Raw genomic sequence first — 25,870 nt, forward strand, 5'->3', positions numbered from 1 at the left:
AATCCCATTTCCATTATCACTAACGGAAATACAATATTTTTTAAAGGAAACAACTAACGCGCGGCCGGCCGTAATATGGATCGTCCACACGGCCTTGCCATTTATAGTAAAGTACAGTTATTATATTACTTTTTTTGGCAAGCATGTTAATCACGCTAGCTTGCGGGCGTAGAAAATTTTTTCCCACCAAATAAAACCAAAGACTCTTCACGGCTTGCGTAGCCCAGAGCCCCAGACCCAAATACTCACCACAGTTTATTGGAGGAAAACAAATCAAGCCAGACATATGCTTTTAGGGACTGCATGTATTATGCGTTCACAAAAGAGTAATGTATTCAGAAAAAAAAAACACATTTATATCTGCAGTTTTCTAGAGCAAAACACTATACATTTAGTCCCTAGGAAAACACACATTTCCATATCTTTTCTGTACATGAGCTTCATATTTTTTCTCAGTACATGGCCTGCATCCTGCATGTTAAAAAAATGGATAACATGTGTTATAAATTTGTTGCGGGATGGAGATAAAAAAGGATGCATATGTTAAGAAAATGAAAACCTTGTATTGCCTATTTGAGAAGACATCATTGTTCCTGAAAGCTCAGGTTGCTGTTGGTAATGTTGTACTAGTAGATTGTATTTTCTTAGGAATTTAAGTGTTATTTATTAGGCAACAATGTCTTCATGAATAGGCAATTTAGCCTATTTTTACTAGTCAAAAAGAAACAACATTTGTCTAGTTTTGAAGCATGAGTTTTGCGGCCGAGGAGCAATAGGAAGAAGGTTGGCTACTGTGCAAGATGCAGTGATAAATATTTTCTAGATAATTCATTTGAGGCCAAATGCAAATCCATATGCAATTTTTTAATAGCAAATTTTATCTTGAGTGTTAACAGAAACAAATTTGAGTGAACCACACTCGAAAATAGACAACACAACTACTAGAGATGCAGCCCAGCATAATTCAATCTTGGTCTTTAGTCCCTTTCAATTTCTAACATCAAAAAAGTGAAAGAGCAAAAAGAGCATATGGGAGAGACGGAGAGTATTACTTGGAGGTGATCTCGTTGATGGGCAACCGTAGTCGTAGCTTGCTTGATGAAGATTGACCTGACTGATGCGCGTGCACTGAGCAACAGAGGAATGCCTGCTGGGGCGCGGGTTGGTAAATGTATGGCCTCGCCGGGTTTCACTTCAGCCCTGCAACCATGACAAGGCGTGGGGAAATAAAATCCATTAAACTCAGGCCTTGTTTAGTTCACCCTAAAAACCCAAAACTTTTCACGATTCTCTATCACATTGGATCTTATGGCACATGCATAGAGTATTAAATATAGATGAAAATAAAAACTAATTACACAGTTTGTCTATAAAACGTGAGACGAATCTTTTAAGCCTAGTTACTCCATGATTGGACAATGTTTGTCAAATAAAAACGAAAATGCTACAGTATTGTTTTCCCAAATTTTTTTGGAACTAAACAAGGCCTCAATCAGCTCACAATCATGGTGAATCGATTAAGCAGCAACAACTTGAATCACCGCATCGCGACTTGCTTATGTTCCTCGAGCCTCTATTGGTGATGAGCAGGTTGCTGCTAGTAATGTTTTAGTAGATTGCATTTTCATAGGCAATTTTAGTGTCATTCATTAGGCAACAATGTCTTCCTAATTATACAATTTTGGTATTCTAAAAAACAAGTGCAGTGTCTGTGTTCATTTGCAACCCACAGCCCCACCCCTAACCCCTGGTTTATTTTCAAAAAAAAACCTATCAAACAGAGGCAAGGTGATGATGTTAAAAAACAGAGGTGATGTTTTCAAAGTAGGCTGCTATGGTACATATACATATTCTAGAGCACAACGAGCATTTTCAGCACCCATACAACATAAGGCTTTTTTAAATGTTGCCGCACAATCATTAATTGCAAGAAAACATTACAAAACTCAATCATAATACTTAACAAACTGAAACATTAAGGTTGAAGCTATTCTGAATACAGCATGCCTGCCAATCTGCAACAGAGTTGCCCATTTAGAAGCACATTGTTGCATAATAAATGGCACTTAACTTGTCTAACAAATGGCACATGGAGCAGGGCGTAGAAAGGACGGATGCTGGAGGGATGGGGTATGCTACCGTTGAAAAACAAGCTCGAGCCCGCGTCTGGTATGGAAGATGGAGGGGGCACCGCCACCGGAGAGGCTGCACAACCAGAGGGGCTCCACAGATTCTAGGATACACCCTCAGCAATCTGAAATCTCATGTAGATTTTCTCATGAACAATTTAAGTATCATTCATTAAGCAATAATATCTTCCTAAAATAGGTTATTTATGTATTTTGAAAAGGCAAGTATAGTGTTTGTGTTCATTTGCAACCCACAGCCCCACCACCAGTTTATTTGCAAGAAAATACACAGCTATGTTTTTATCTTTTTATGCATCACATCCACTGGCGGAGCCACCGCCCGGCCACCCCGGGCGGGCGGCCGGGCTCCTCGCCAAAATGCAAAAGAAATTTTCTTTATATTTATATAGAATTCTGTGATTTTATAGTTAAATATTTTTGTTTAATGAGAATTGCCCGGACTCCTCAAATCTTCTGGCTTCGCCACTGATCACATCTATTTATGTAACATGAAAAAATACAAATTAAGCAGAGGCAAGGTGACGATGTCAAAAAATAAGTTATGTACAAGAGGCAGACTAGATTAATGACTCAACAGTGCATAACAATAGAAAAAAAGAGAGAATGATCTATCAGCAATAATATGTCACCTGCATTAGTCAGCACCTCCCAATCTGCACTTCCCTACTTGAGAAATGGAATCTCAACCTTCCCCTTGTCACCTACACAAGAAAGGGGATCTCAGGCTTCCCCTTGTCACCTAGGCATGATTAAAGTCACATAGAGAGCAGAGTAACGCTTGAAAATTAAAGAAGACATATGGTAAAAAGAGTAGAGGTTATAGGCACATTTTTTATGTTAGACACAAATAATTGCCACTAGATTACTAATAACATGCCCGGCTAATGATATTAAATTGCTTAACTAAATTTACATGTACATTTTTGGTGGTTCTCAACTGCTCGTCTACACTTTTATATAGCCTGCTGCACACTCCAACTTTTCTGCAGCAGAAATTTAAGTTTCATTTTTTAGGCAACAATGTCTTCTTAAATAGGCAATTTATGTATTCTGGAAAAACGTCCAATGCAGTTTTGTTGTAATGTTGAATTGAACAAGAATTCATCTGATCATCTGACCAACTACAGCTTATGATTCTCACATGAACAAGAATAAGTAATTTTCAGTGATTATTGATCTTAGATGCACATTTACTCCAATACGAATTGCAGTCTAAGAAAAGTTATACATCCAAAAATACAAACATACTAGTAACAATTCTAAAATTGAAAATAGGCACTGACAAAAAGAATAGAATATATGTACAATATCAAGCGAAATCCTGAACAAGATGCATAAATCAACCCGTTGTAAGGGTTACAACGTCACATCGAAATCAATCCTGAACATGACAAATGCAGCAGATGGGTCGAACTTGAGGTTGATTGAAATTTCTTATAAAAACAGAACAATTCTCCACTGCTAGCGATCCACAAAATCTATGTGAAAACAGCAGCGGTAATTTGCACTTCTCCAACTGATGCGATTTCGATCACCTTCTAAACCCGAAATTTCACCTGCCAAACTGGCCTAAAAAATCCTCACAGCACAGTAGCTACTAATCTCTACAATCGGGTAGTCGGGTGCCAAGAGTCTCACATATGGAGCACTACCACATCACATGAGACAACATGGTGGGGAACGTATCTAATCGAAGTGGGGGACGAGGGTCTCACCTACCGGACACATGTGGGAGGGAACTAGATGTCCATGGCGAGGATTCTGACATCCTTGCGCTCCTCCATCTCGGCGATCGAGAGCCCACCTCCTCGCTACAGCCGTGGCGCCTTCGATTACGGCCGCGAGGTAGGCTGGCCACCACGGGCTGGATGGTCCGGCTGGCCACCACCTTGGCCAGCCCCTAGCATCCAGGGGGAGCAGATCCATGCCGCCCCAACCTCCTGGACGCCATGGTTGGTTGGCTTGCCGCCACTGCAAAAACGGCACAGATCTGAGGTAGATAGCAAATATCTTACGTTAGGGTTGGAGAGCTCGATTTCGCACAGCAGGAAGGGGAAGGAAAAGGCAAGGGCGGACGAACCTGGTGGGTGGTCGTCGCCGGTGAACGGCCAAAGGATCGATGAACACCTGGCATAGGGTTGGGGCAGCAGTCCCCAATCTTCGACGGATCCGCCATGGCCGGCGTGGATGGGGGCAGCAAGGAGCTCGGCGCGGGCATGGAGAGGCGGTGGGGCGCAGGCGTGACACCGGGGAGAAGCTCGCGGTCGCCGGTCACCAGGGGGAAGAGAGAGAGAGAGAGAGAGAGAGAGAGAGAGAGAGAGAGCAGAGAGAGGCGGGGACTGAAATGTTGAGGTCGAGCACCGTGCGTCCGGTGGGATACAGGGTGGGATTAGAGTGTGCGTGCGATGGAACAAAGACACGGCCAGCCGGTAACAAGTCATTACCTTTTTTAAAGCAGTTTAGATAGAAAGAGGGGTAGAGCAAAAAAAAAAACCCTCACAACTACAAAAACTAACAAGTATGCTCCGACTACAAAAGCCTAATCCAGCAGCATCATTATTTGATGATGATGAAGACAAGCCTACTAAATCGATGATGAGCAAGAAAAGTCCATGCTCGATCGGTGCAGTACTTCACACGCGTGGTGCAGACCAGCGGACAAGGACGAAAGCGAGCCCATAAAAAAACAGCAAAAAAGCTTACAAACTTGGACGTTTCGGAGCAAAGAGCCATGCTAGACTAGAGGCCCTAGAGGACATGCGTACGTGCTGTTTGATACGTTGTATATATACATGAGGTAATCATTACGGATGCGTGCATCTGTGAGAGATCTACTCCGGATAACGCCCTCATCAAAGCTAACAACAGGGTCAACAGACCTAATATAGAGTCGTGCCAAAAATCAAGTCCCTGGATTGCCGGGCAGAATATGACGCCATCCCAATCAACTTGCACGATTGATGCGCACTCAACCCGTTGGAAATTACTAACTTGCTGATCGTCAACGGCTTGGGGCAGCTAGCAAGTGAGCTTTAGTTTTCTCTTGCTTGCTTCATTTTGGTGCAGTGCCGCCACGAGTGCATGCATGTACCCCCAGTAACACGTACACACGCGCTTTGTCAACCGAGACAACTGCTCAAGCTGCTTCAGTCAGCTGTTCCCGATGATAAGCATGAACGACGGGGAGAGTTAGGAGGCAGGAGACTCAAGTCCAGCAGTAAAAAGAGGCGGCTACGTAGTGGTCCCGTGCGCGCGCGCGAGAGGCGGACGTGGCGTGAGGGTGGAACCATTCCACACGCCACCACGGCGAGGAGCACCACACAGGTGTATGTACGTGCGCGGCGCAGGCCAAGGAGGCTGCCCTCCGCGCACGCGCACGCTCAGCGCCACACAGCATCAGCGCATGGCTGCGACACGCACACGCACACGCACACGCACGCACGCACAGGAGAAGACGACGACATGAGCCAGACGCAAGTTTTCCGTGACCTATCCACCACGCTCTGTATAAATGGAATAATCTCCACAAGTACAGTACACCATCACATGCTGGGTCGAAGGCATGCTCCAAGCCATACAGTACACACCGATACACGGGACCTATCCACCACGCTCTGTATAAATGGAATAATCTCCACAAGTACAGTACACCATCACATGCTGGGTCGAAGGCATGCTCCAAGCCATACAGTACACACCGATACACGGGCGCGCGCCTAGTCACCAAAGCGCATGCATATGCTTCGCCTTCGCCTTCGCCAGGGGGCAATGCAGAGCGACACTCTGGCCTGGAAAGAAGCGCGGGATATAAAAAGGAGATCTAGCTGTATGGGACAATAGGGAAAAGCCTAGAAAAGGATCGAACAGCGGGCGACCAGTTCGGGGCACCCGCGCTGTGGTGGTAGGCCAAGGAGTAATTTCGCAACCAATTCCCACCAGCGGCAGGGATGGGTTGTGATTTCTGAAGCGCCTGGGCTATAAGGTTTGGTCTTTGGCGCACCAGTTCTAAGGTTTTGCTGCTGTTTCCCACTTTCTTGTTGCTAAAATAAAGCTACTTGTTCCATTTTCCTTTGGCTTGAGTGAGCTCATCATTCCCCCCTTTCCCGTGCTTTTGTCTTTTCGATGTTCGCTAAGACCTCACCTCACCATAGGCTTCCCTGCTGCGTCAACTCGTACTCACTTTCTCCGGCCTAAGTTGAGTGTAGAACTAAACTTTCTAGGAGTTGCACACCTCTCATTGCCTATTATATACATCTTTCTAGGAAGGGTGGTATTATTTTGACTCTCTTGAAGCCCTCCTCCCCCCCTCTCTTCCATGGGAGACTCCAAAGAAAGAGAACCTCTTCCACGGCTGCTTGATCTTATCCCGGATGGGAAACAATGTAAGGGGAGGGAAGCACAAGGCGCAGGAAGATCATCAAGGAACACAGGCTTTGGGAGCGAGGAGGACAAGCACCTAGAGCTCAAACTCGGTCCTCCGGGTCTCGTCGAACAAGGGGCGACAGCAGCAGCGTCAAGAGGGATACAGCGAGAGATTCCGGCTCTCTCGCTTGGTTGCTTCCCACATAAACCCTCCTCCAAGCCTGCAATAAACACTACTGCGACTGGGACAAAGAGGGGGTTCTTAGACACCATTGAGGCCAAAACAGAAGGTACCTAGCACACTTTAGCAGAATTCTTGTCTTGTGCTCTTGTTTACTAGTAGAGATCAGGAACATAGAAACGAAATACTCTCTTGTTCTGTTGCTCAAAGCTCTATGATAGAAATTTTGTTCTGTTGCCTGAAGATTGTAATGATATACGTTGTTCTATTGTTTAAAGGTCGTGATGAGCAGAAGCAGCAGGCTGGAGCTGGATGTGGGAAGGAACTAGCACTGGACCAGAAGATAACAGCCGCGAGCGAGAGAAAGAAAGGATTCTGCCCGCCAACATCACAGCATGCCCCTCCTCCTGCTGCTGCAACTGTGCACGACAGATCACACGCCCAGGGAAGGTAATCATAGACATAGAGACGCTCTCTTTCTTTCTTTCTTTTTTTCTTTTTCTTTTTTTTTACTTTAAGTCAAAATGACGACTTAAGGGTTTAACTTTCTTGCTCAAAAGTTGTTCCCTTCAGTTTGTTAAATCATATCATTTTTTCCCATAAAAGGTGGTCAACTTTTACTCAAGTGCAATGAGTTTTTTGGGTGGTTTTATCATTTCCTAAACTGGTGGTTTTGAACTTTACGGTGTAGCTTTAGGCCTTGAGCACCTCTTTTGGACTATGGTCGCTATGGACCTATGGTATTCTTGTTAGCACACAGTTGCGCTAACATTATCAATGGTATAGTCAGCTATAATACTTCAGACAGACTAACTCACCGGCCCAATTATCTGGTACAGAAGGTCTTCAGCTCCGGTTGTCGGTTGGCCTCCAGTGAGATCCTTCAGGAGAAATCTTGCTCATGGCAGTTCATCCAAACAATCCATTGAGCCACAAAATACTGAAGCTAGCATGAAGGAGAAGCTTGCCTGCAAGAAGAATCCTCTTGTAAAAATCAACATGGATGGAATCCCCATTGGAAGGAAAGTAGACCTTGGAGCCTATGACAGCTACGAGAGGCTATCATTGGGCGTCAAAGAGCTTTTCCATGGTTTTCTTGAAGGTGCCAAAATCAACAATCAGTTCGAATGAAACAATTACTTAGATTCATTTTAGAGCTTTCAATTGTGCACCTTTATTAAGTTCAAAAAATTTGTGCACCTTTACAACATGAAATTGTAATCTTCTTTCCTTTAACACTGTGTTTTGCCTATGTTGCAGCTCAAAAGGATCTATCTAGTGCTGGAAGTACACAGCCAGGGGCCACTGAAAAAATATTTTCTCAATTATTGGATGGATCTGGTGAATATACTCTAGTTTACCAAGACAATGAAGGAGACAGGATGCTGGTAGGGGATGTGCCGTGGAAGTAAGCTTCCTTTGTCATTTACATTCACCACACCCTACCAACATAAAAAGGAAAATGTTATAATCGGCACCTCCAACTCAGTAAACATGTTGATTCACGTGCCTTCTCTAAAAATGAATTATCAAATACTGCTAACACTAACTTGAAGTTTGAAATATAATAGAAGCCTACTTTATTGCACCATCTAAAGTGTTTCTTTGTATGTAATCCCTGCAGTGTATTTGTGTCAACTGCTAAAAGGCTGAGGGTTTTGAGGAGCTCAGAGCTTTCCCATGGTTTGGTAGGCACAAGGGCACCTCAAGTAATGCATGCGGCTTTTAGTTACATGTTTGATTGCTCCAAACTAAGCATGACCTTCCTTTTAATGCTTTTCCTTTTTTACAGATTGCAGTAGCTCCTAGAAGAGGACCAGATTGCTGAAAGCCTGAAACAGTGTCAAAATTCTATCATTTGAAATGTGAGCAAACTGAACCCGGACCATTCCCCTTCTGTGATGTGATGATACCTAACTTTTTCCCTTTAGAGACTAATCTAATGAGATGAAGTAGCATTTCAGATGCATGGAGAGGTCCTGGATATTTTGTAAATTAGGCTACCATGTGATTCGTTGCTGTAGAGTAATGTTCTAATGTAATTCGCATGGGCATTGAACTTCTACGATAAAGTTCGCAGATGCAAGATCTAGCAATGTAGAATTACTTGTTCTGTGCAAGAGATTTGTAATCCCAACATGCAAATATGATGTCCCAATCGTTAGTACTCACCAGTCACCAATGCACTAAAGAGAACAGTGGCATGATAGCGTCACTGCAACATGGCATCTACAGAGTAGCAATTTTATGTGGTATTTTCAATTACTCTAGGACACACAAAAATTGGGAAAAGAGCAAGGTGTCCACTTCTAACCTCCCCCTTCAAATGTTTTCACAAGCAGGCTAATGCCTTCATGGCTGTTGAGTGTCAAATTGCTATCCTATATGCCAGTAGCAGACCCAAAGCTTTCTAGGAGCTTGGGTGGTTTAGTAGGCTAAGCAGGCCTAATCTCCTCTATATACGGGCTACACAATAATTAGATCTAGTGGAGCTGAATGCTGAGGAGCCTGAACGAAGGCCCAGGGTCGCCAGGACTGTGACTACGCCCACGAGGGGCAACTAGTCCTTTTGTTTGCTTGTAAAGAAGTCAGTGAATCACACGATGCCTTCGCTTCTCATGAGTATATAACATTATCCAGGTCATAAATAATTACATGCACCTGATGACACCAGCTGCAAAACCTGGAAGTTACCTCCAAGCTGCCCTGGTGACCCAGTGACCATACCCCAGAAGTTCTCAAAGAAGTCAAGATAAACAGAAGGTGGCATTGGTTTTCTAGCATCTAGCATGATAGAAATACATCAAGTGGCACTTCTTAAGTGCTTAAGACTGTTCATGCAATCATGCCTACCACTTGAAAAGTGGAATATTATTGATGCCAGACTTCATGCAAATCTCAGTGAAGCAAACTTCATCCTTTTTGCACAGTTATGTACAGTACAGCAGAAGACCTTAAGTTGCAAGGCGAAAGCATGAAGCCAGATACTATGACTTATGAGTAGAATCCTACGATGTTCAGCTGTTGAAAAAGGGAGGTCCAAAATAAGACAAATATCTTACCCAAAAAATAAACTGCCAACTAGTCCTCACAGACTTGAAGCACCTTCAGCCTCCTGAGAGTCCTCTTCCAGAGAGCAATATTCACCCGGATGCTTCAAGGCCTAGGAATTGGGGACAGATGAAATATCTTTGTCACTGGAGCATCACTAAATTCCAAACAGCAGGAAAAGAAGAGATGGGGTGAATTACAAAAGAATCTTAGTCCATTTTGCACTATCCTTGCCTGACATCTGTCTCTGCAGTGTTGTGAGTTCATGTTGCCGCTTGCAGTTCTAATGTATATTTACCTGTATCTGTATGAATAAACATTATACTTCTTTTCGAAGCCGAGTTCTGTTGTACTTGTGAAAGCCACAAAAACAGATCAGACAACCCAAATTTCAAAGGCAACATTGTTTGGAGCACCTTCCTGTAGTTGAGTTATAGATTAACAGTACAAAAACTAACCCAGAAACCAATAAATAAAGAAATTATGCAAGAGGACAGAGAAATGTTTGCGCACGCAATTGGCATCATCGTTAATTAGGCATCCCAAGATCGGCACATCCAATGAAAGAAGGCTATACTGTTTATATGATGATAATCCATAAATCCTATGATACGCTAGCACATGTGAACATCTCATAGACATTAACCTTTAGCACACAAGGTGAGGTCGTGTGACTAGTTCAGTTCCCTGCATTGCCCAGCTTTTACATCCCTCCACTCAAAAAATTGTCAACCCATATTTTCAATGCACTGGCATAAAAAACGAATGGTTGGCATAAAAGCTGCAGGCATGTCTGTGCAACATGCTCAGTGAAAAGTGTTGATATATATTTTTTTTGTCACACACAGAGAGCTGCATATCAGTATATTAAGAAGAGAGTCAAGAACACGAGGGAGAACAGTGTTGGTACTACTACTATCCACTGTTCTTTTGTTAGCTCTGGCTCTAGCTCCCACATATAAGGAGGTCACTGTTATCATTTTCATTAAGCACATAAAGAGAATGGTGCAAAGATTCTATCTATTGTGCTACAACAAAGAAGAACAGGAACCGGAACAGTTCCTTTACAGCATAATTAGAGATGCAAGTGGGTTTCGTGTCAACCTACTCACTCATCCTGTTTCTTTTGATTTGCCAACCATGTGTACAAAGTGATCTACAAATTATAAGTAGGTAGTTGAGTAGAGTGAGTCTTGGGTAGAAACACTAGCAAAATCAACAGTGCCACACAGAACAAAGCAATAGCATTACAGAAGAAAAAACTGCCACCAAAACTTAAAAGTTGGCAAATCTAGTAGTTCAAACTACACTAAAACTTGAAGATCTTTGATCCAACTTGACTGCAACATAACCTATAAAATAAGAGCAGGTGACAAGGACTGAAGGCTTATTCATCCTTACATTTTCTTCAAAATCTTGAAGATTAAATGTGTTTACTCAACACAAGTCAGAATCAAATTCAGACTTTATCAATGTGAAGAAAACCAACATGCAGAATATTCTCATTTATTATTTGCAATAGTCTGTCCTGTTTCTGCCTTTCTGGACAAACTTTCAACATCATCGCATGTTTCTCCGACTTCCACTAATAGTTGTTTTTTCTTTTTCCAGAAACAGGAAGGGTACAACCCCTCCTGGATATGTACATATGGATAAAGAAAAGCACAATAGTAACAAACATTTTATTCATTGATCTAATAGTCAGTTATTTATCAGTCTTCGCAAACAGCATGAAACAATAATAACACCTGCATTTCATTTTATAAGATGACACATGCATTTTTAAGGTTAAAACCTCATAAGCTTGAACCAACAATCAGGCTCACATGATTTTAAAAAAGAATTGTACAAAATGATACGATTTGATTCAGAATGAAAGTTCATTATTATATTTTATTGCTAGAGACAATTTAGTATATAGGAGAAATGAAGGACCAAAGTCTAGTTTTAGAGACATTGCTGAGTCAAATAATGCCTTAGGGAGTACGGAACTGCAGTACCTCAGTCCTCAGCTAGAGCCTAGAGGACCACCCAAATACCCAATCCCTAGGCAGCACAGAGACCATGAGAAAGGAAAAAAGATACTATGCATGCTAAGCATGTATGTAATTCCTGAAAATTATGACCTCTGTCCGAGAAAGGATGCAATTCTAGCTCTATTCCTAGTCAAACTTTCTAAACTTTGACCAAGTTTATAGGAAAAAACTATCAATATTTATAACACAAAATAGGTGTACTATGAAAATATATATCATGACGAATCTAATGAAACTTATTTGGTATCATAAATATTGATACTTTTTTGTATAGACTTGGTCAAACTCAAAATGGTTTGACTCTGTGCTATGCTAGAGTTGCATTATTTTCTGGATGGAGGGAGTATCACACAATGTGAAGGAGGCCACTAAGGTCAAATGACTTGTACATTTGAATTTCATTCATCATGAATTGAATGACAATGGAGCACAAAGACTGAATAACTCGGATTAGACACTTTAAAATTATGGAGTGTGGATAAGGAGTGGTAAAACCATGACCATAGGCTAAGGCCATGTATACATTATAATGGTGCCAAGCAACCTTACATTTTTGTACCAGCAGCAAATGTTGGACCAATGGCCTCAAAATCAAGCTTTGGGGCCCCCAACTGATGTGTTATTCATTAGGCACATGCAGGTAAAACCCACTTGCCTAGAAAGTCAACAGTGAACTCAAAACCTGGAGAATGTTTCCATGTAATTTTGTTCTGTTCTTTCCTATATAAGGCATTAGAAAAACAGACTGTGCCACTCTTAAGCTTTGCACACTAGCAAAATGGAATGTATAAGAACCACACAATTTAGCATCAGGATATGGTAAGATTGTAATAATGGCTGTGTTCAACATGGGAAATGGTAGGCTGTGTTCAGTTGAGGTCAGTCAAATTCACCCGAGAAAAAACACATATGAAGCTTTTGCTAATAGTTAAGACAATATGTATACAGCAATAAGTAAAATATTTAGCAAGGGAATGTGCAGCATGAATAAATATATGTTTTAAGGGGAAACAATGTCCAAACCACCTAAAACAGATTCGATGGCTCAAGCTACAGTATGACACAGTTGAAACTTTCAGCAATAAACACTTAAATAGGGTCAGTAATCTGAAGTCTGAATGCCAAAGGATGATAATATAGTGTGAGCTTGTGAGGTTGAAAATTGAAACGATTGAGCAGAATACATTTTACCATGTGTTATGATCAGGAAGCTGATCCAGTAACATAAATGAACATTATTGCTGTGGAATACACCACAATTATACCAAGGAAAAGAGTAACTAGCAACAAATCACCTTGGACCTTGGTTGATTTCTTTTTCCCATACATTATCAGATACTGAGTTACTGACCAGTCTAGAATACTAGTTCAGGCAGCACGAAACCCCACTAAACCTAATCAGAATCACATAAGGTATTTTTCAAAGAATTATAAAACTATCATTACTCCCATCTCAGAAGTTCTATTTTCAACCAGAAGAAACAAAGCATGAAATGGGAAATAAAGAATTCATTAGCAGAAGCATTAAAGGCAATTGTAGTAACTTTGACATGCATGGATCACACAGTATCCTTACATTAGAGTAACACTAGGCTTATCGCTTCTGAGACAGGCATCTTTTGCAGCCAGATGATAAAGCAACACGCCTGCTGCAACACTAACATTCAAACTCTCCACCGCAAGGAATGATCTCAAATCTTGATTACTAGAAGAACTGTCACCTTCTTCCCCTGCATCTGCATCTGCTCCTGCTCCTTCAACAAATACATCAACATTTCCAGGTATTCTGACCAAATGTGTGCAGGATCGCTCAACAAGGGGTCTCAAACCAGTGCCTTCACTACCCATCACAAGAATAGTTGGCACCCCTATTTCCACTTCAGAGAGAGGTACAGCTTTGTTAGCAATGGTACCACCAAGGACTCGCCAACCATTTTCAGCTGATGAAGACAAGAACTGCATCATGTTTCTGCAGGAGAGTAGCTCAATCAACTCAAGCGAACCTGCACTAGCTTTGCTCACTACTCCACTTAATGGAGCAGAGTTCTTAGCACATAAAATAACACCCTGAGCACCAAAGTAGTAGGCGGACCTAATAATGGCTCCTAAATTCTGAGGATCCATAATCTCATCCAAGGCTATCCACACAGGTGCCTTTCCACCTTCTACCCTGACTGGATCTAACTCCTTTATATTAACCATTTCCAAGGGTGATGCATCAAGCACCACACCTTGGTGTGGTCGGTTATCCACCACCATGTTAAGATCATGCTTTGAAGTCTCAATTACCTTCAGCCCAATCTCCTCTGCCATCCGTAGCACTTTCTCAACTGCCTTCTTATCTTTCCTTTTCTTGTTGTTCCCGCTCAAATCCATACTTTCCTGTATATACAATGCATAAAATTCCCTCCTCCGAGCCATGAGTGCTGCAAGGACCGGCCCAACACCATAAACTCCTTGCCCCACTATGTTTGGCACCGATGATTCCCCTGCTTCCTTCCCTGTTTTCCTTCCCCAATTCTCCTGCTTGTTCCACTGCCTCACATCTGGCTTGTCAAATCTCTCCCTCCTAAACCTCTCACCACGGGACCCTCCATCCCTCCCCACAACTCGCTGGTACCTGTCCTTAATCTTTCCCCATTTGGGATTGTCAATTGGCTCATTCTCATCATCATCCTCTTGTTCCCTAATCGCCACGTTGTTTGGCATCCTGTTTCCCGGCACCTCTCTTCGTTGATACCTGCCCTTAATCCTTCCCCGTTCAGGATTACCAATTGCCTCATTATCATCATCATCCTTAATCGGTACCTTGTCCTTCATCCTGACTCCCGACACTTCTCTTCGCGCGTATTGGTCGTCTCTCGAGAAGAACTTCTCCGCGGAGCTCTCCCACGAGGAGGATCGGCCGGCGCTAGTCCTAGCAACGGGAGCGCTGTTGGCAGTCTCGGCGGCAAGCCAGGGAAGCGCCCTCCCGCCGCCAGCCAATGCGGACCCATCTGGCGCGGTGGAGAACGAAACCCTGCCTCCCAGACCGAAGCGGGATTCGCCCGGGGAAGTGGCGGCCCTGGCGCTCGCACGGGCGGTTGTGGTCGGACTAGGCGCGGTTGGAGAGGCTGGATGCTTCGAGAGGTAGCCGGCGCGGAGGAGGCCGGCGACGAGGGTGCGGCGGGGCGAAGACGCCGCTGCGAGGAGCGGAAGAGGGTGGGACTTGGACAAGCTAGAGTGGAGCATGGCGTCGGCGCCGGCGCCGGCGCGACGGGGAGTGTAGGGTTTTGGGGTCCGGGATGGGATTTGCTGCTGGTACGTTAGCCTTGTGGGTGGGTTTTGGGTAGGCGGCGCGCGCCACTCGTTCGACGAAATGCTGCGACGGTGGCGGGGATGGCAGAAGGTTGTTTTCTGTGGAAGCCCTTCAGTATGTGAGAATTGATAATTAAGCCTTGTTTAGTTCAACCCAAAAACCAAAAACTTTTCAAGATTTTCCATCGCATCGAATTTTGCGGCACATGCATTGAGTACTAAATATAAATGAAAACAAAAACTAATTGCATAGTTTACCTGTAAATCGTGAGACGAATTTTTAAGCCTAGTTACTCCATGATTGGACAATGGTTATCAAATAAAAACGAAAGTGTTACGGTGTCAAAATCCAAAAAAATTAGATCTAAACAAGGCCTTATACAAACCATTTTTTTAAACGATAATCCAGAGACTTGCAACTTGCAAGAGAAAAAAATTATTTATGGAAACAAAGTGTTTTTTCTAGCTCAAAACTTTTATGTTAGACGGTTATATAATCTTTTCTATTCAGTGTTGCTGTGATATCTAGCTGGCGGATTTTCACGCATATGCCAATATTTAAACAACTATAAGCCCCCGTTTGGTGCATCTTAAGTACTCCGGCTTAGCACCGCACAACACTGTTTGATACTGTAGCAAGGAAAAAATGGTTCTGGCTCAGGCCTTGTTTAGATCACTGACAATCTAAAAACTTTTCAAGATTCTCCGTCACATCAGATCTTACGCATATGCATAGAGCACTAAATATAGACGAAAACAAAAACTAATTGCATAGTTTGTCTGTAATTTACGAGATAATTTTTTTAAACCTATTTAGTTTATAGTTGGATAATAATTGTCAAATACAAACAAAAGTAATACAATATTAAAATCCAAAAAGTTATCAAAACTAAACAAGGCCTCAATAAAATTTGAACTAGTAAAAGGAGTTGGAGGAACTGCATATCTGGGTCTTTTTCCGACTCTGCTACAGTAGTAATATAGTAAAGCGCAAATTCATGATATGCTTAATATCCTTTGTGAAAAGAAAAACAGATGATGTGCTTTACTTATATATTCATCCTTGCTGGCAGGCCTACACTTAAGGATTCCTCTGTCGCAGCTGCTGACATTATAAGTCATATTTTTTCTGGCAGCCATCGGTGTTTTTCTTTTACAATAAATCAACGAATAATACTTTTAGTCTTAACTTGTTAGACAAGCGGCCCACGATGTGCCGGTGATGTTCGAATGAGTGATACTCGTGCAGATGAAGCAGAACTTAACCCGCTGGTATGTCTTTTTTTAAAAGATGAGTGACGAGTCAGTCAAGGGTTATAATGTTTTGAGAGATGGATATGAGCCTTGTTTTGAGAGATGGATATGAGTCAAGGGTTATAATGTTTTGAGAGATGGATATGAGTCGGTCAAGGGTTGAAAGTGGTTGGCAGTTGGGTGTCTGTGTGCAAACTGAGAACAAGCTGGACAGATGTTTCCTTGATCTGTTTGGGTTCCCTCGGTTGCGGCCGTCAGGGTGCATGTCTTTGACCACAGGGGAGTGTTGTCTTTGTGTACAGACTACCCTCTGGAGCCTGGTAAACTTGCTAACCTTGTCTTGGACATCCGCAACAGGAAGGGGCTGAAGGAGAAGGTCACACCTCTCTTTGAATACGAGGACAAACTCTGAATGTTTGATAATTTATTCTGCTTGTGTCACTTTATGGTGCCATCATCAATTCTCGACGATAGCTTCATTTCTATGTTTTTCACATAAACTATTGCATTGCGATATGCTACTTTGTGATATTGTACTCCATGATATAATGGCACATTTTGAAAGTATTTCTGTGGACAACTATTATCCTTTTGCTGAATGTTATTCTGTTCACTCTCATTTAAATTTACTGGTACCAATTACATGGTTTTTAGTTTCAGTTCGTCTCCTCTTCAGTCTTCATAATATTTCTTGAAAATATGCTGGTTCAGTGCTGACAGAATTTGCCATTTAGTAGAATTATTTGGAGTATATGTATTTAGTATATTGTCTCTGTTCTTTGGAGTCTTGTATTTGATTCTCAGATTTTACAGCTTCATCACGCGCGGTTATTTTTCTTATATTGATTGAGATGGATTGTCTCTGCTTTATTAATGTTATTTTGTGTATTTTCTTTCCCTTTTGTTCATTCAACACATGTTTTACATATTCATATTGGAATACTTTTGTTGAAACAATAATTCATAAAAGCCTTATGAGACGGTTGGTGCTCTTGTGCACTTCTAGTTCCTTTACAATTGGATTCAGATCAAAGTGTCTAAAATACTGTCTGCTCGTTTTCCCCTCCTTCATACAGAGTTACCATTTCATATTGTTCGATCCTGTCAATCATCTAATGCTGACAGCGTGAGATTGATCAACCGTGGGTGTAAGCCTTTCAACCTTTAAGATACTAAGGTCTGCAAATAATTCAATCACCAAGAAGAAAGTGCAATGAATCGGTAAATGCCCAGCAAGGCAAAATCATAATTTGCCATTTGGTGATAGCATTCTGTTAGGCTGCGTTTGGTTCTGCTAGCGCACCTCACATCACTTCGCCAGTCAGAGGCGAAAGAGAAAATTGTGTTTGGATTCCTTGCCTTGCTGCCTCGGTTTTTGCCTAAGGCCTTGTTTACTTTCACTCCAAAACCCAAAATTTTTCAAAATTTCTCATCACATCGAATCTTTAGACATAGGCGGATCCACCACTAGGACGAGTCAGGGCGGCCGCCCTAGGTCCTCTTAGGACTGATTTAACACTCTATGGAAATTTTTAGACATTAGTGCAAAATAAAAATAGGCTCTTAGAGTATCCGACGGAGGTTGAAGACAAACTCAGATGTCTTGAACTATCATGTGTGGTTCAGCCCATATAGAAAACCACAACCCACAAAGTGCAATAAGAATATGATCGGCCTTTCTCATGTTTCTCGCTATTCTCGACTTCTAAACTTTCTGGTCGTTTTTCTCGCTAATTCACAAACTTGCGGAACCTAAGAACCTGCGCCGGGCTGCAGGTATCTTCATTTTTTATTTGCCCTTTTCATTTAGTTAATTGTTTAAAATTTGATTAAGGATGAATCATCGAATGATTTGGTGAAGTCAGTTTAGAACTATTAGTATTAGTATGTATGGCTTCTCTTAATTTAAGGAACAAACTTCTCTAATTTTGGTGTGGAAAATATATGCTAAAAACTTTAATATTGGTCAAATTATTATGTTGTCAAAGCAACTTATGGAATTTGTTAGCTTATATTGTCATTGGTTTGCCAAAATTTTATGGTATAAGTCCGCCCTAGGTCATTTCTCGAGCTGGATTCGCCACTGTCTTTAGACGCATGCATGAAATATTAAATATAGACAAAAAATAAAAACTAATTGCATAGTTTAGTCGAAATTTACGAGATGAATCTTTTCAGCCTAGTTAGTCCATGGTTAGACAATAATTACCACAAACAAACGAAAATGCTACAGTGTCACGAATTTTTTTCCAACACCAACTAAACACGGCCTAAGCGAGTTTTTCATCGCTGATCCAGGAGAGACAAAACGGGCAAGGTTAGCCTCACCTGATGTTACGCTGCTTGCACAAGCTGAGTTTTTCCCCGCTGATCCAGGAGAGCCAAACTGGCTCTGGCTAAGCGAGGCCAAACGTTGCAAGATTACCTGACTTGGACTTTTTAACTGATTTTTGCAGATGTTCAAGTTCATCTGACTTGAACTCTTAAGTGATTTTTTTTGCCAAATGTGCTTTAGCCCACATGATGGTCAATCATCCATAAAAGGATCAAACCACCGGTAAGGACAGGACAGAGGGAGGTTCAATCTTTCAATAGCACAGGCCATTATCAGGAACATCAAAACTATCAAGGCACGTGATAATAAAACCAGGTTTCAGTAAACTCCATATCCAGGATTCAAGGGTGAGTACTGACTACCATGAAATGTGTCTTGTATAATAACCATGGTGCTGAATATAGCTATGTCTAAATCTGGTATTTCAAACACCATAGCTAAACAGAGTCATTACATCTTGGGCACAACCAATGCAACCATGCAAGGGATGGCACATTGTTTGCAAAATCTTATTTGAACTCATGGCGGATGTAAACAATTAGATCAAAGTAAGCAAGCATCCAAGCCGGCGCAATTTTTTGCACAGCATATATACTACCACAAAAGTGAACAACTGTAGAACTCCGAAAGACACCTTAACATTCACCTCGGTCTTGCATACTTGCACCAAGCAAAGCTTCCCACAAGTTCATCAGACCTGGAGCCTGGAGCCTTTCATTCGTCCTTCTTCTCGAGGCTGGTGTTGTTCAGCCGCTCGACGGCTAGTATGAGTGCCTGTGTACCGAGCCCGCCCTCGCCGTGCGCCATCAGCGACACATACAGCTGTTGCGCGAGCGCGAGCCCCGGCAGCGACAGCCCCATGGCCTGGCATTCCGACAGGCAGATACCGAGGTCCTTGACGAAGTGCCGGACATAGAAGCCAGCCGCCATATCCCTCTCCAGGATCCGCTTCCCGTACAGTTCCAGCGACTTGGACCCCGCCGCGCCGGTGGAGATGGCCTCCAGCCACTTGGCCACGTCCAGCCCGGCCTTGTGCGCGTACACCATGCCCTCCACGAGCCCCACCATTGTGGACGCGATGGCGATCTGGTTGCCCAGCTTCGCGCGCTGCCCCGCGCCGGGCCCGCCCATGTACAGCGCGTTTCCCATAAGCTTGAAGAGCGGCGCCAGGCGAGCAACGACGGCGGCGTCGCCGCCCGCGAAGATGGAGAGGGCGGCGTTGCGGGCCCCTCGGTCGCCGCCGGAGACGGGGGCGTCGACGGCCGAGCAGCCGGCGGCGGCAGCGGCCGCGGCTATCTCGGCGGCGAGGGTGGGGTCGGAGGTGGTCATGTCGACTAGGATACCGCCTGGGGCGAGGCCGGAGAGGGCGCCGGTGGATGGATCGAGGGCGGTGGAGCGGACGTCGGAGGGGAAGCCGACCATGAGGAAGATTACATCGGCAGCCGAGGCGGCCGCGCGCGGGCTGTCCGCGAGGCTGGCGCCGCGGGAGACGAGGCTCTGGGTCTTGGATGCCGTGCGGTTGAAGACGGTGAGAGCGTACCCGGCGGAGAGGAGGTGGCCAGCCATGGACTGGCCCATGACGCCCGTCCCCACCCAGGCCACGCGGGTGGTGTCCGGAGAGATCGGACGATCGGAGACGTTCGCTGCCGTGGACGACGACGACGACATGGCTGCTGCTGCGGCGGTGGCGGTAGCGGCAAGCGGAAAGGGCGGACGGCGGCGAGTGAGGAAACGGGATATGCCGGCGAGCATTTGGGGGCGGAGTAGCTGCTTGATATGCTGTCCCTGTATGCAGCTGAATTGTCGCAAATGCCCTCTTGGGTCACGTTGTAGTTGCCGATAAGGCGACCCCGCGTCGTGAGGCCCTTCTGGCTTCTAGTCACTGTCTTGGAATGGGGCCAGTGGGCTTTATCCATGGGCCGAATGGTAGCCCGAGAGTGGAGCTCATGGGTGACGAGCAGCCCGCCGCCAATCTGCATCGACCAAACCAGGGGCCGAATATTCGACCGTGGGATATTTCTTGCCCGGTGCGCAACTCCGCTGCTATAGATAGATATCCTCACAGGCGGCCGCTAGGGTTTTAGTGCTTCTCTCCCGGCGGCGCCTCCACATCTCGTCTCTCAGATCGGGAGGCGAAACCAAGGTGACTGTCCACCCCTTCCCCCTCTTCTCTGGTTGGTAGAACTAGAGCTAGCTGATCGGTATTTCTGGTTGACTTCGAGGCGTTTTGGTTCCATCTCGTGGTGTCTTGTGTTGATTGGATTGAGCTAGAGCTAGCTGATCGATATTTTTAGTTGATTACAAGGCGTTTTGGTTCCATCTCGTGGTGTCTTGTGGTGATTGGATCGAATCAGAGGCCTTGAAGTGGCTTGCGGTTCGAATCTGAAGTTTGTGTGGGTGCTCGAGGTAATTTAGGTCGATTCGGGTTTACTGGTGCCCCTGATTTGTTCTCGCTGTGTTTGGTCTCTCCGATCTGTAGAGATAAGGTGCAGTCCTGTTCTCTCTGTGTTTGGTCTGTCCGATCTGTAGAGATAAGGTGCAGTCCCGGTTCACTCCGGATGTCCTATATTACTTGATTCTTAGCTTAATTTTTGCGTTGACCAGTTAGTTTGCACCTTCGGGTGAATTGTGTCTGCTGTGATCCTTGGTTGACACTGATTTGTTTACTCAGATCTACCGTTTTGCCATGACTGTCTGATTTGGTTCTAACAATTTGTGCTCTGTTGGTAGTCCTCAGATTCATGATAGTTATGTTTACGATCCATTTTAGGCAGTATGATTACCTTTTTATGGTCCATTTTTTATGCTCAGTATGCTAGCATGCATTTATCTGTGGTAGTCCAAGTCTACATGAATTTGTTGAGTAATCTATGCTTTCTTTTTTGGTGTCTTTGATTTTCATGAAGGCTAGGATCTTCTGCTAGTTGAAATGTCTGTCAATAATAATGTGATAATCTGTCTGTAGACGTGTATAAGATTTGTTTTGGTTCACAGTTGTAATACACATGGTACACCCATTGGTTGTGCTTTATTAACCTGTAGTTACCATCTACTTTTTTTTTGTTTCACTTATCAGTATTAACCCATTCATTTAGTATTTTAGAGATTGAATCATTCCTTTGATTCTTTCTTAAAACAAGTTGTGTAGTATGATGAGGTTCTACCCTGTATTCAACAAAGATACCTATTGGCTTTTGTGTGCTTACAGTCACTTGTGTTGAGTGAAAATTAGAATAATTTACCTTGACAAAGAGTGTGAGTGAAAACGTTTTCAACAACTTTCTGAAATGGTTAATATCTTGTTCAACACATTAGACAGTTAAATTTATGGTTCTCTTTTAGTCCTGACAATTGTAGTGCTTGTTGCTTCTTTGTGCTGATGTCAGGCTCATAGTTTTCTGTAATTCTGTTTATTTTGCTTTTTTTTAAAAAAAAATCTGACTCAGCATTTTGTACCTTCAACTGCAGGAATACATATACATATTTGTAGTTGGATCTTCAAAAAAAGTCAAGATGGTGAAGTTCACGGCTGAAGAGCTCCGTGGCATCATGGACAAAAAGAACAACATTCGCAATATGTCTGTTATTGCTCATGTGGACCATGGTATGTTCAGAACAGTGCTTTGTTAGATGGCATTCACTCCATGTTTTCGAGCCTTTTTGTTTTAGAACTTATTTTGTTTTCAATGTTTAAGAGCTAATGATTTTAATGATGCTGCAATGCTGCATTATCTGTTTTCTGCAAGTTACTTATGGTCTGTTATTTGTTCATGTAGTAGGCTTACTGTTTTTTCATCTTGTGATTAATGTATTGCTTCTCTAGGTGCTATGATATGCATAGTACCTGTTAGCTATATGTTTTAGATTGTAATGTATTGATGTGTTTGTTAACTTTCAATTTTGATTGGTTGTCTGTCCTTCATGTGCTACTCTATGATGCATGACCAGTTGGCTGTTGAAATTGTGCACAGTAACTTATATATTATTGATGTTTTGCAGGAAAGTCCACGCTTACAGATTCCCTTGTGGCAGCTGCTGGTATTATAGCCCAGGAAGTTGCTGGTGATGTTCGCATGACTGATACTCGTGCAGATGAAGCAGAGCGTGGTATTACAATCAAATCCACTGGTATCTCTCTTTACTATGAGATGACTGATGAGTCACTGAAGAACTACAAGGGTGAGAGGGATGGTAACCAATATTTGATCAACCTTATTGACTCGCCTGGGCACGTCGATTTTTCTTCGGAAGTTACAGCTGCTCTTCGCATCACCGATGGTGCTCTGGTGGTGGTTGACTGTATTGAAGGTGTCTGTGTGCAAACTGAAACTGTACTCCGCCAAGCCCTTGGTGAGAGGATTAGGCCAGTCCTTACTGTGAACAAGATGGACAGGTGCTTCCTTGAGCTTCAGGTTGAGGGTGAGGAAGCTTATCAGACATTCTCCCGTGTCATTGAGAATGCCAACGTCATCATGGCAACATATGAAGATAAGCTCCTAGGTGATGTCCAAGTCTACCCAGAGAAGGGGACTGTTGCTTTTTCTGCTGGCCTGCACGGATGGGCCTTTACCCTCACTAACTTTGCCAAGATGTATGCATCTAAGTTTGGAGTTGATGAATCTAAGATGATGGAGAGGCTTTGGGGTGAGAACTTCTTTGACCCTGCCACAAAGAAGTGGACTACCAAGAACACAGGTTCTCCTACCTGCAAGAGAGGATTCGTTCAGTTCTGCTATGAGCCAATCAAGCAAATCATCAACACCTGCATGAACGATCAGAAGGAGAAATTGTGGCCCATGCTGCAAAAGCTCAATGTTACCATGAAGGCTGATGAGAAGGAATTGATTGGCAAAGCTTTGATGAAGCGTGTTATGCAAACGTGGCTTCCAGCTAGCACCGCACTGCTTGAGATGATGATATTCCACCTTCCTTCCCCTGCAAAGGCTCAAAAGTATCGTGTGGAGAACTTGTATGAGGGACCCCTTGATGATGTCTATGCAACTGCTATCAGAAACTGTGATCCGGAGGGACCTCTTATGCTGTATGTTTCAAAGATGATTCCAGCATCTGACAAGGGCAGGTTCTTTGCCTTTGGTCGTGTCTTCTCAGGGAAGGTTGCTACTGGTATGAAGGTTCGGATCATGGGTCCCAACTATGTCCCTGGCCAGAAGAAGGATCTGTATGTCAAGAGCGTCCAGCGTACTGTTATCTGGATGGGAAAGAAACAAGAGTCTGTCGAGGATGTTCCTTGTGGTAACACTGTTGCAATGGTTGGTCTGGATCAGTTTATCACGAAGAATGCTACACTCACTAATGAGAAGGAGGTTGATGCATGCCCAATCAGAGCAATGAAGTTCTCTGTCTCCCCTGTTGTGCGTGTTGCTGTTCAGTGCAAGGTTGCCTCTGACCTTCCCAAGCTAGTTGAAGGTTTGAAGCGTCTGGCAAAGTCTGATCCTATGGTTCTCTGTACAATTGAAGAATCTGGTGAGCATATCATTGCTGGAGCTGGTGAGCTTCATCTTGAGATCTGCCTGAAGGATCTGCAGGAGGACTTCATGGGTGGTGCTGAAATTATCGTTTCCCCTCCTGTTGTGTCCTTCCGTGAAACTGTTCTTGAGAAGTCCTGCCGTACTGTCATGAGCAAGTCACCCAACAAGCACAACCGTCTGTACATGGAAGCGCGCCCCTTGGAGGAGGGTCTTGCTGAGGCCATTGATGAGGGCCGCATTGGCCCACGTGATGATCCTAAGGTGCGCTCCCAGATCCTCTCTCAGGAGTTTGGTTGGGACAAGGACCTTGCCAAGAAGATTTGGTGTTTTGGACCTGAGACCACTGGTCCAAACATGGTTGTTGATATGTGTAAGGGAGTTCAGTATCTCAATGAAATCAAGGATTCTGTTGTGGCTGGTTTCCAGTGGGCATCAAAGGAGGGTGCACTGGCAGAGGAGAACATGCGTGGGATTTGCTTTGAGGTCTGTGATGTCGTTCTTCATGCTGATGCTATCCACAGGGGTGGTGGCCAGGTCATTCCTACTGCTAGGAGGGTCATCTATGCTTCTCAGCTCACGGCCAAGCCAAGGCTGCTGGAGCCAGTGTACCTGGTGGAGATTCAGGCCCCAGAAAATGCACTTGGTGGTATCTATGGTGTTCTGAATCAGAAGAGAGGGCATGTCTTCGAGGAGATGCAGAGGCCGGGTACCCCTCTATACAACATCAAGGCTTACCTCCCTGTCATCGAGTCCTTTGGGTTCTCCAGCCAACTGAGGGCTGCAACCTCTGGTCAGGCTTTCCCCCAGTGTGTGTTTGACCATTGGGACATGATGGGCTCTGATCCTTTGGAGGCGGGCTCCCAGGCTGCTCAGCTGGTGCTGGATATCCGCAAGAGGAAGGGTCTCAAGGAACAGATGACCCCTCTTTCTGAGTTTGAGGACAAGCTCTAATTTTCTCGTTTTGCTACTGTTACCTGGTTTAATTGTCGGTTCAACTCCTGTACTGGGAACTACTATCTTGTTTCCTTTTAGTTGTCAAATGCATGTTTCTGAACATCATTGGTCATACTGTAGATGGTAGTGTGCTGCTGAGGCACTTTTTGCTATCCATCGTGGTGTAACAGATGAAACAGTTGGTATATGCTTTGTTAAGTGGAAGTGTTGCAGTAAATGCTTGTGCCATCCTGATTTAATGCTTGTTTCCTTTCTGTTGGAAAATGCTTGCTTTTAAGATAATTTCACTCTTGTTGCATGCTCTTTCTTTGCCTTCACATTACGGCTTTGAGTTGTCCGATAAAATGATTTGCGTTTTCTCGTGTGGTTAGAATTTCATCGTCTTTGAATGAATCGGTGTCTGGATCTGGTAGCTGCTGCTATTTATCTGTAATTGCTGATTACTTATTTGCAATAAGAGATTGAGGACTGGAATGATGGTTAGTTTGTGTACCATCAGACAACTCCTGTGTCTTTTTTCCAGAAGAAAAATATTCATGACTTATCCAATATAGTTTTATAGGTAACTTATCATGACATTTTTTTCTTACATCATAACAGTTTCTCAAAATAAATTTCCTAAGAGCATCTCCAACAACTTGGTATTTCAACATGCTATCCTACCAAATTTGCTAAAAGCATAAAAATCCTCCTCCAACAACTCCTTATCTCAACTTGCTAAATTTCCCAAGTTGCTATCCAGAGGTTTCTACTGCCGAGAT

The 25,870-nt window shown here is 43.6% G+C and overlaps 4 protein-coding genes and 1 long non-coding RNA gene across 16 annotated transcripts; 2 read left to right on the top strand and 3 right to left on the bottom strand.

The window, feature by feature from the left end:
- LOC110434082 lies at window positions 262-4,441 on the bottom strand. 4 transcript variants are annotated; one of them, XR_002451564.1, is made up of 6 exons: window positions 4,231-4,441; window positions 3,870-4,121; window positions 2,780-2,889; window positions 2,140-2,254; window positions 1,053-1,200; window positions 262-471 (listed from the first exon to the last, which is right to left on the bottom strand). It is a non-coding gene; the product is annotated as an uncharacterized LOC110434082 (long non-coding RNA). The 4 variants fall into 4 exon arrangements; XR_002451562.1 differs by lacking the exons at window positions 3,870-4,121; window positions 4,231-4,441 and having other exon boundaries at window positions 2,140-2,625; window positions 2,780-3,833; XR_002451563.1 differs by lacking the exons at window positions 3,870-4,121; window positions 4,231-4,441 and having other exon boundaries at window positions 2,072-2,254; window positions 2,780-3,818.
- On the top strand, window positions 5,928-10,080 carry LOC110433889 (auxin-responsive protein IAA6-like). 9 transcript variants are annotated; one of them, XM_021456884.1, is made up of 7 exons: window positions 5,930-6,802; window positions 6,972-7,143; window positions 7,533-7,795; window positions 7,954-8,101; window positions 8,318-8,381; window positions 8,486-8,558; window positions 9,334-10,080. In XM_021456884.1, exons 1-6 carry the CDS (start codon window positions 6,466-6,468, stop codon window positions 8,519-8,521), a joined length of 1,020 nt encoding a protein of 339 aa, XP_021312559.1. In that variant the 5' UTR covers window positions 5,930-6,465; the 3' UTR covers window positions 8,522-8,558; window positions 9,334-10,080. The 9 variants fall into 9 exon arrangements, 8 of the variants coding, with proteins under 8 accessions (XP_021312557.1, XP_021312559.1, XP_021312556.1 ...); XM_021456881.1 differs by having other exon boundaries at window positions 5,931-6,802; window positions 8,318-8,402; XM_021456880.1 differs by lacking the exon at window positions 9,334-10,080 and having other exon boundaries at window positions 5,932-6,160; window positions 6,413-6,802; window positions 8,318-8,402; window positions 8,486-8,867.
- LOC8075552 (rRNA methyltransferase 1, mitochondrial) lies at window positions 13,231-15,188 on the bottom strand. The gene has a single exon (XM_002458420.2). It carries the CDS (start codon window positions 15,009-15,011, stop codon window positions 13,353-13,355), a length of 1,659 nt encoding a protein of 552 aa, XP_002458465.1. The 5' UTR covers window positions 15,012-15,188; the 3' UTR covers window positions 13,231-13,352.
- LOC8075553 (probable 3-hydroxyisobutyrate dehydrogenase-like 1, mitochondrial) lies at window positions 18,970-20,487 on the bottom strand. The gene has a single exon (XM_021456939.1). The coding sequence runs from the start codon at window positions 20,416-20,418 to the stop codon at window positions 19,381-19,383; it is 1,038 nt and encodes a 345-aa protein (XP_021312614.1). The 5' UTR covers window positions 20,419-20,487; the 3' UTR covers window positions 18,970-19,380.
- LOC8075554 (elongation factor 2) lies at window positions 20,661-25,352 on the top strand. The gene is made up of 3 exons (XM_002456290.2): window positions 20,661-20,809; window positions 22,135-22,270; window positions 22,666-25,352. The coding sequence occupies exons 2-3, from the start codon at window positions 22,180-22,182 to the stop codon at window positions 25,104-25,106; spliced, it is 2,532 nt and encodes an 843-aa protein (XP_002456335.1). The 5' UTR covers window positions 20,661-20,809; window positions 22,135-22,179; the 3' UTR covers window positions 25,107-25,352.

This window comes from Sorghum bicolor, chromosome 3, assembly GCF_000003195.3.
Source record: "Sorghum bicolor cultivar BTx623 chromosome 3, Sorghum_bicolor_NCBIv3, whole genome shotgun sequence".
Taxonomy (NCBI): Eukaryota; Viridiplantae; Streptophyta; class Magnoliopsida; order Poales; family Poaceae; genus Sorghum; species Sorghum bicolor.

Excerpts from the sequence above, each read along its gene's own strand:
- LOC110433889 (XM_021456881.1), top strand. The coding sequence starts at position 6,466 with ATGGGAGACTCCAAAGAAAGAGAACCTCTTCCACGGCTGCTTGATCTT. Across the intron at positions 6,803-6,971 it reads CATTGAGGCCAAAACAGAAG|GTCGTGATGAGCAGAAGCAG; the intron begins GTACCTAGCACA and ends TATTGTTTAAAG. Across the intron at positions 7,144-7,532 it reads AGATCACACGCCCAGGGAAG|AAGGTCTTCAGCTCCGGTTG; the intron begins GTAATCATAGAC and ends TATCTGGTACAG.
- LOC8075553 (XM_021456939.1), bottom strand. The coding sequence starts at position 20,418 with ATGCTCGCCGGCATATCCCGTTTCCTCACTCGCCGCCGTCCGCCCTTT.
- LOC8075552 (XM_002458420.2), bottom strand. The coding sequence starts at position 15,011 with ATGCTCCACTCTAGCTTGTCCAAGTCCCACCCTCTTCCGCTCCTCGCA.
- LOC8075554 (XM_002456290.2), top strand. The coding sequence starts at position 22,180 with ATGGTGAAGTTCACGGCTGAAGAGCTCCGTGGCATCATGGACAAAAAG. Across the intron at positions 22,271-22,665 it reads TATTGCTCATGTGGACCATG|GAAAGTCCACGCTTACAGAT; the intron begins GTATGTTCAGAA and ends GATGTTTTGCAG.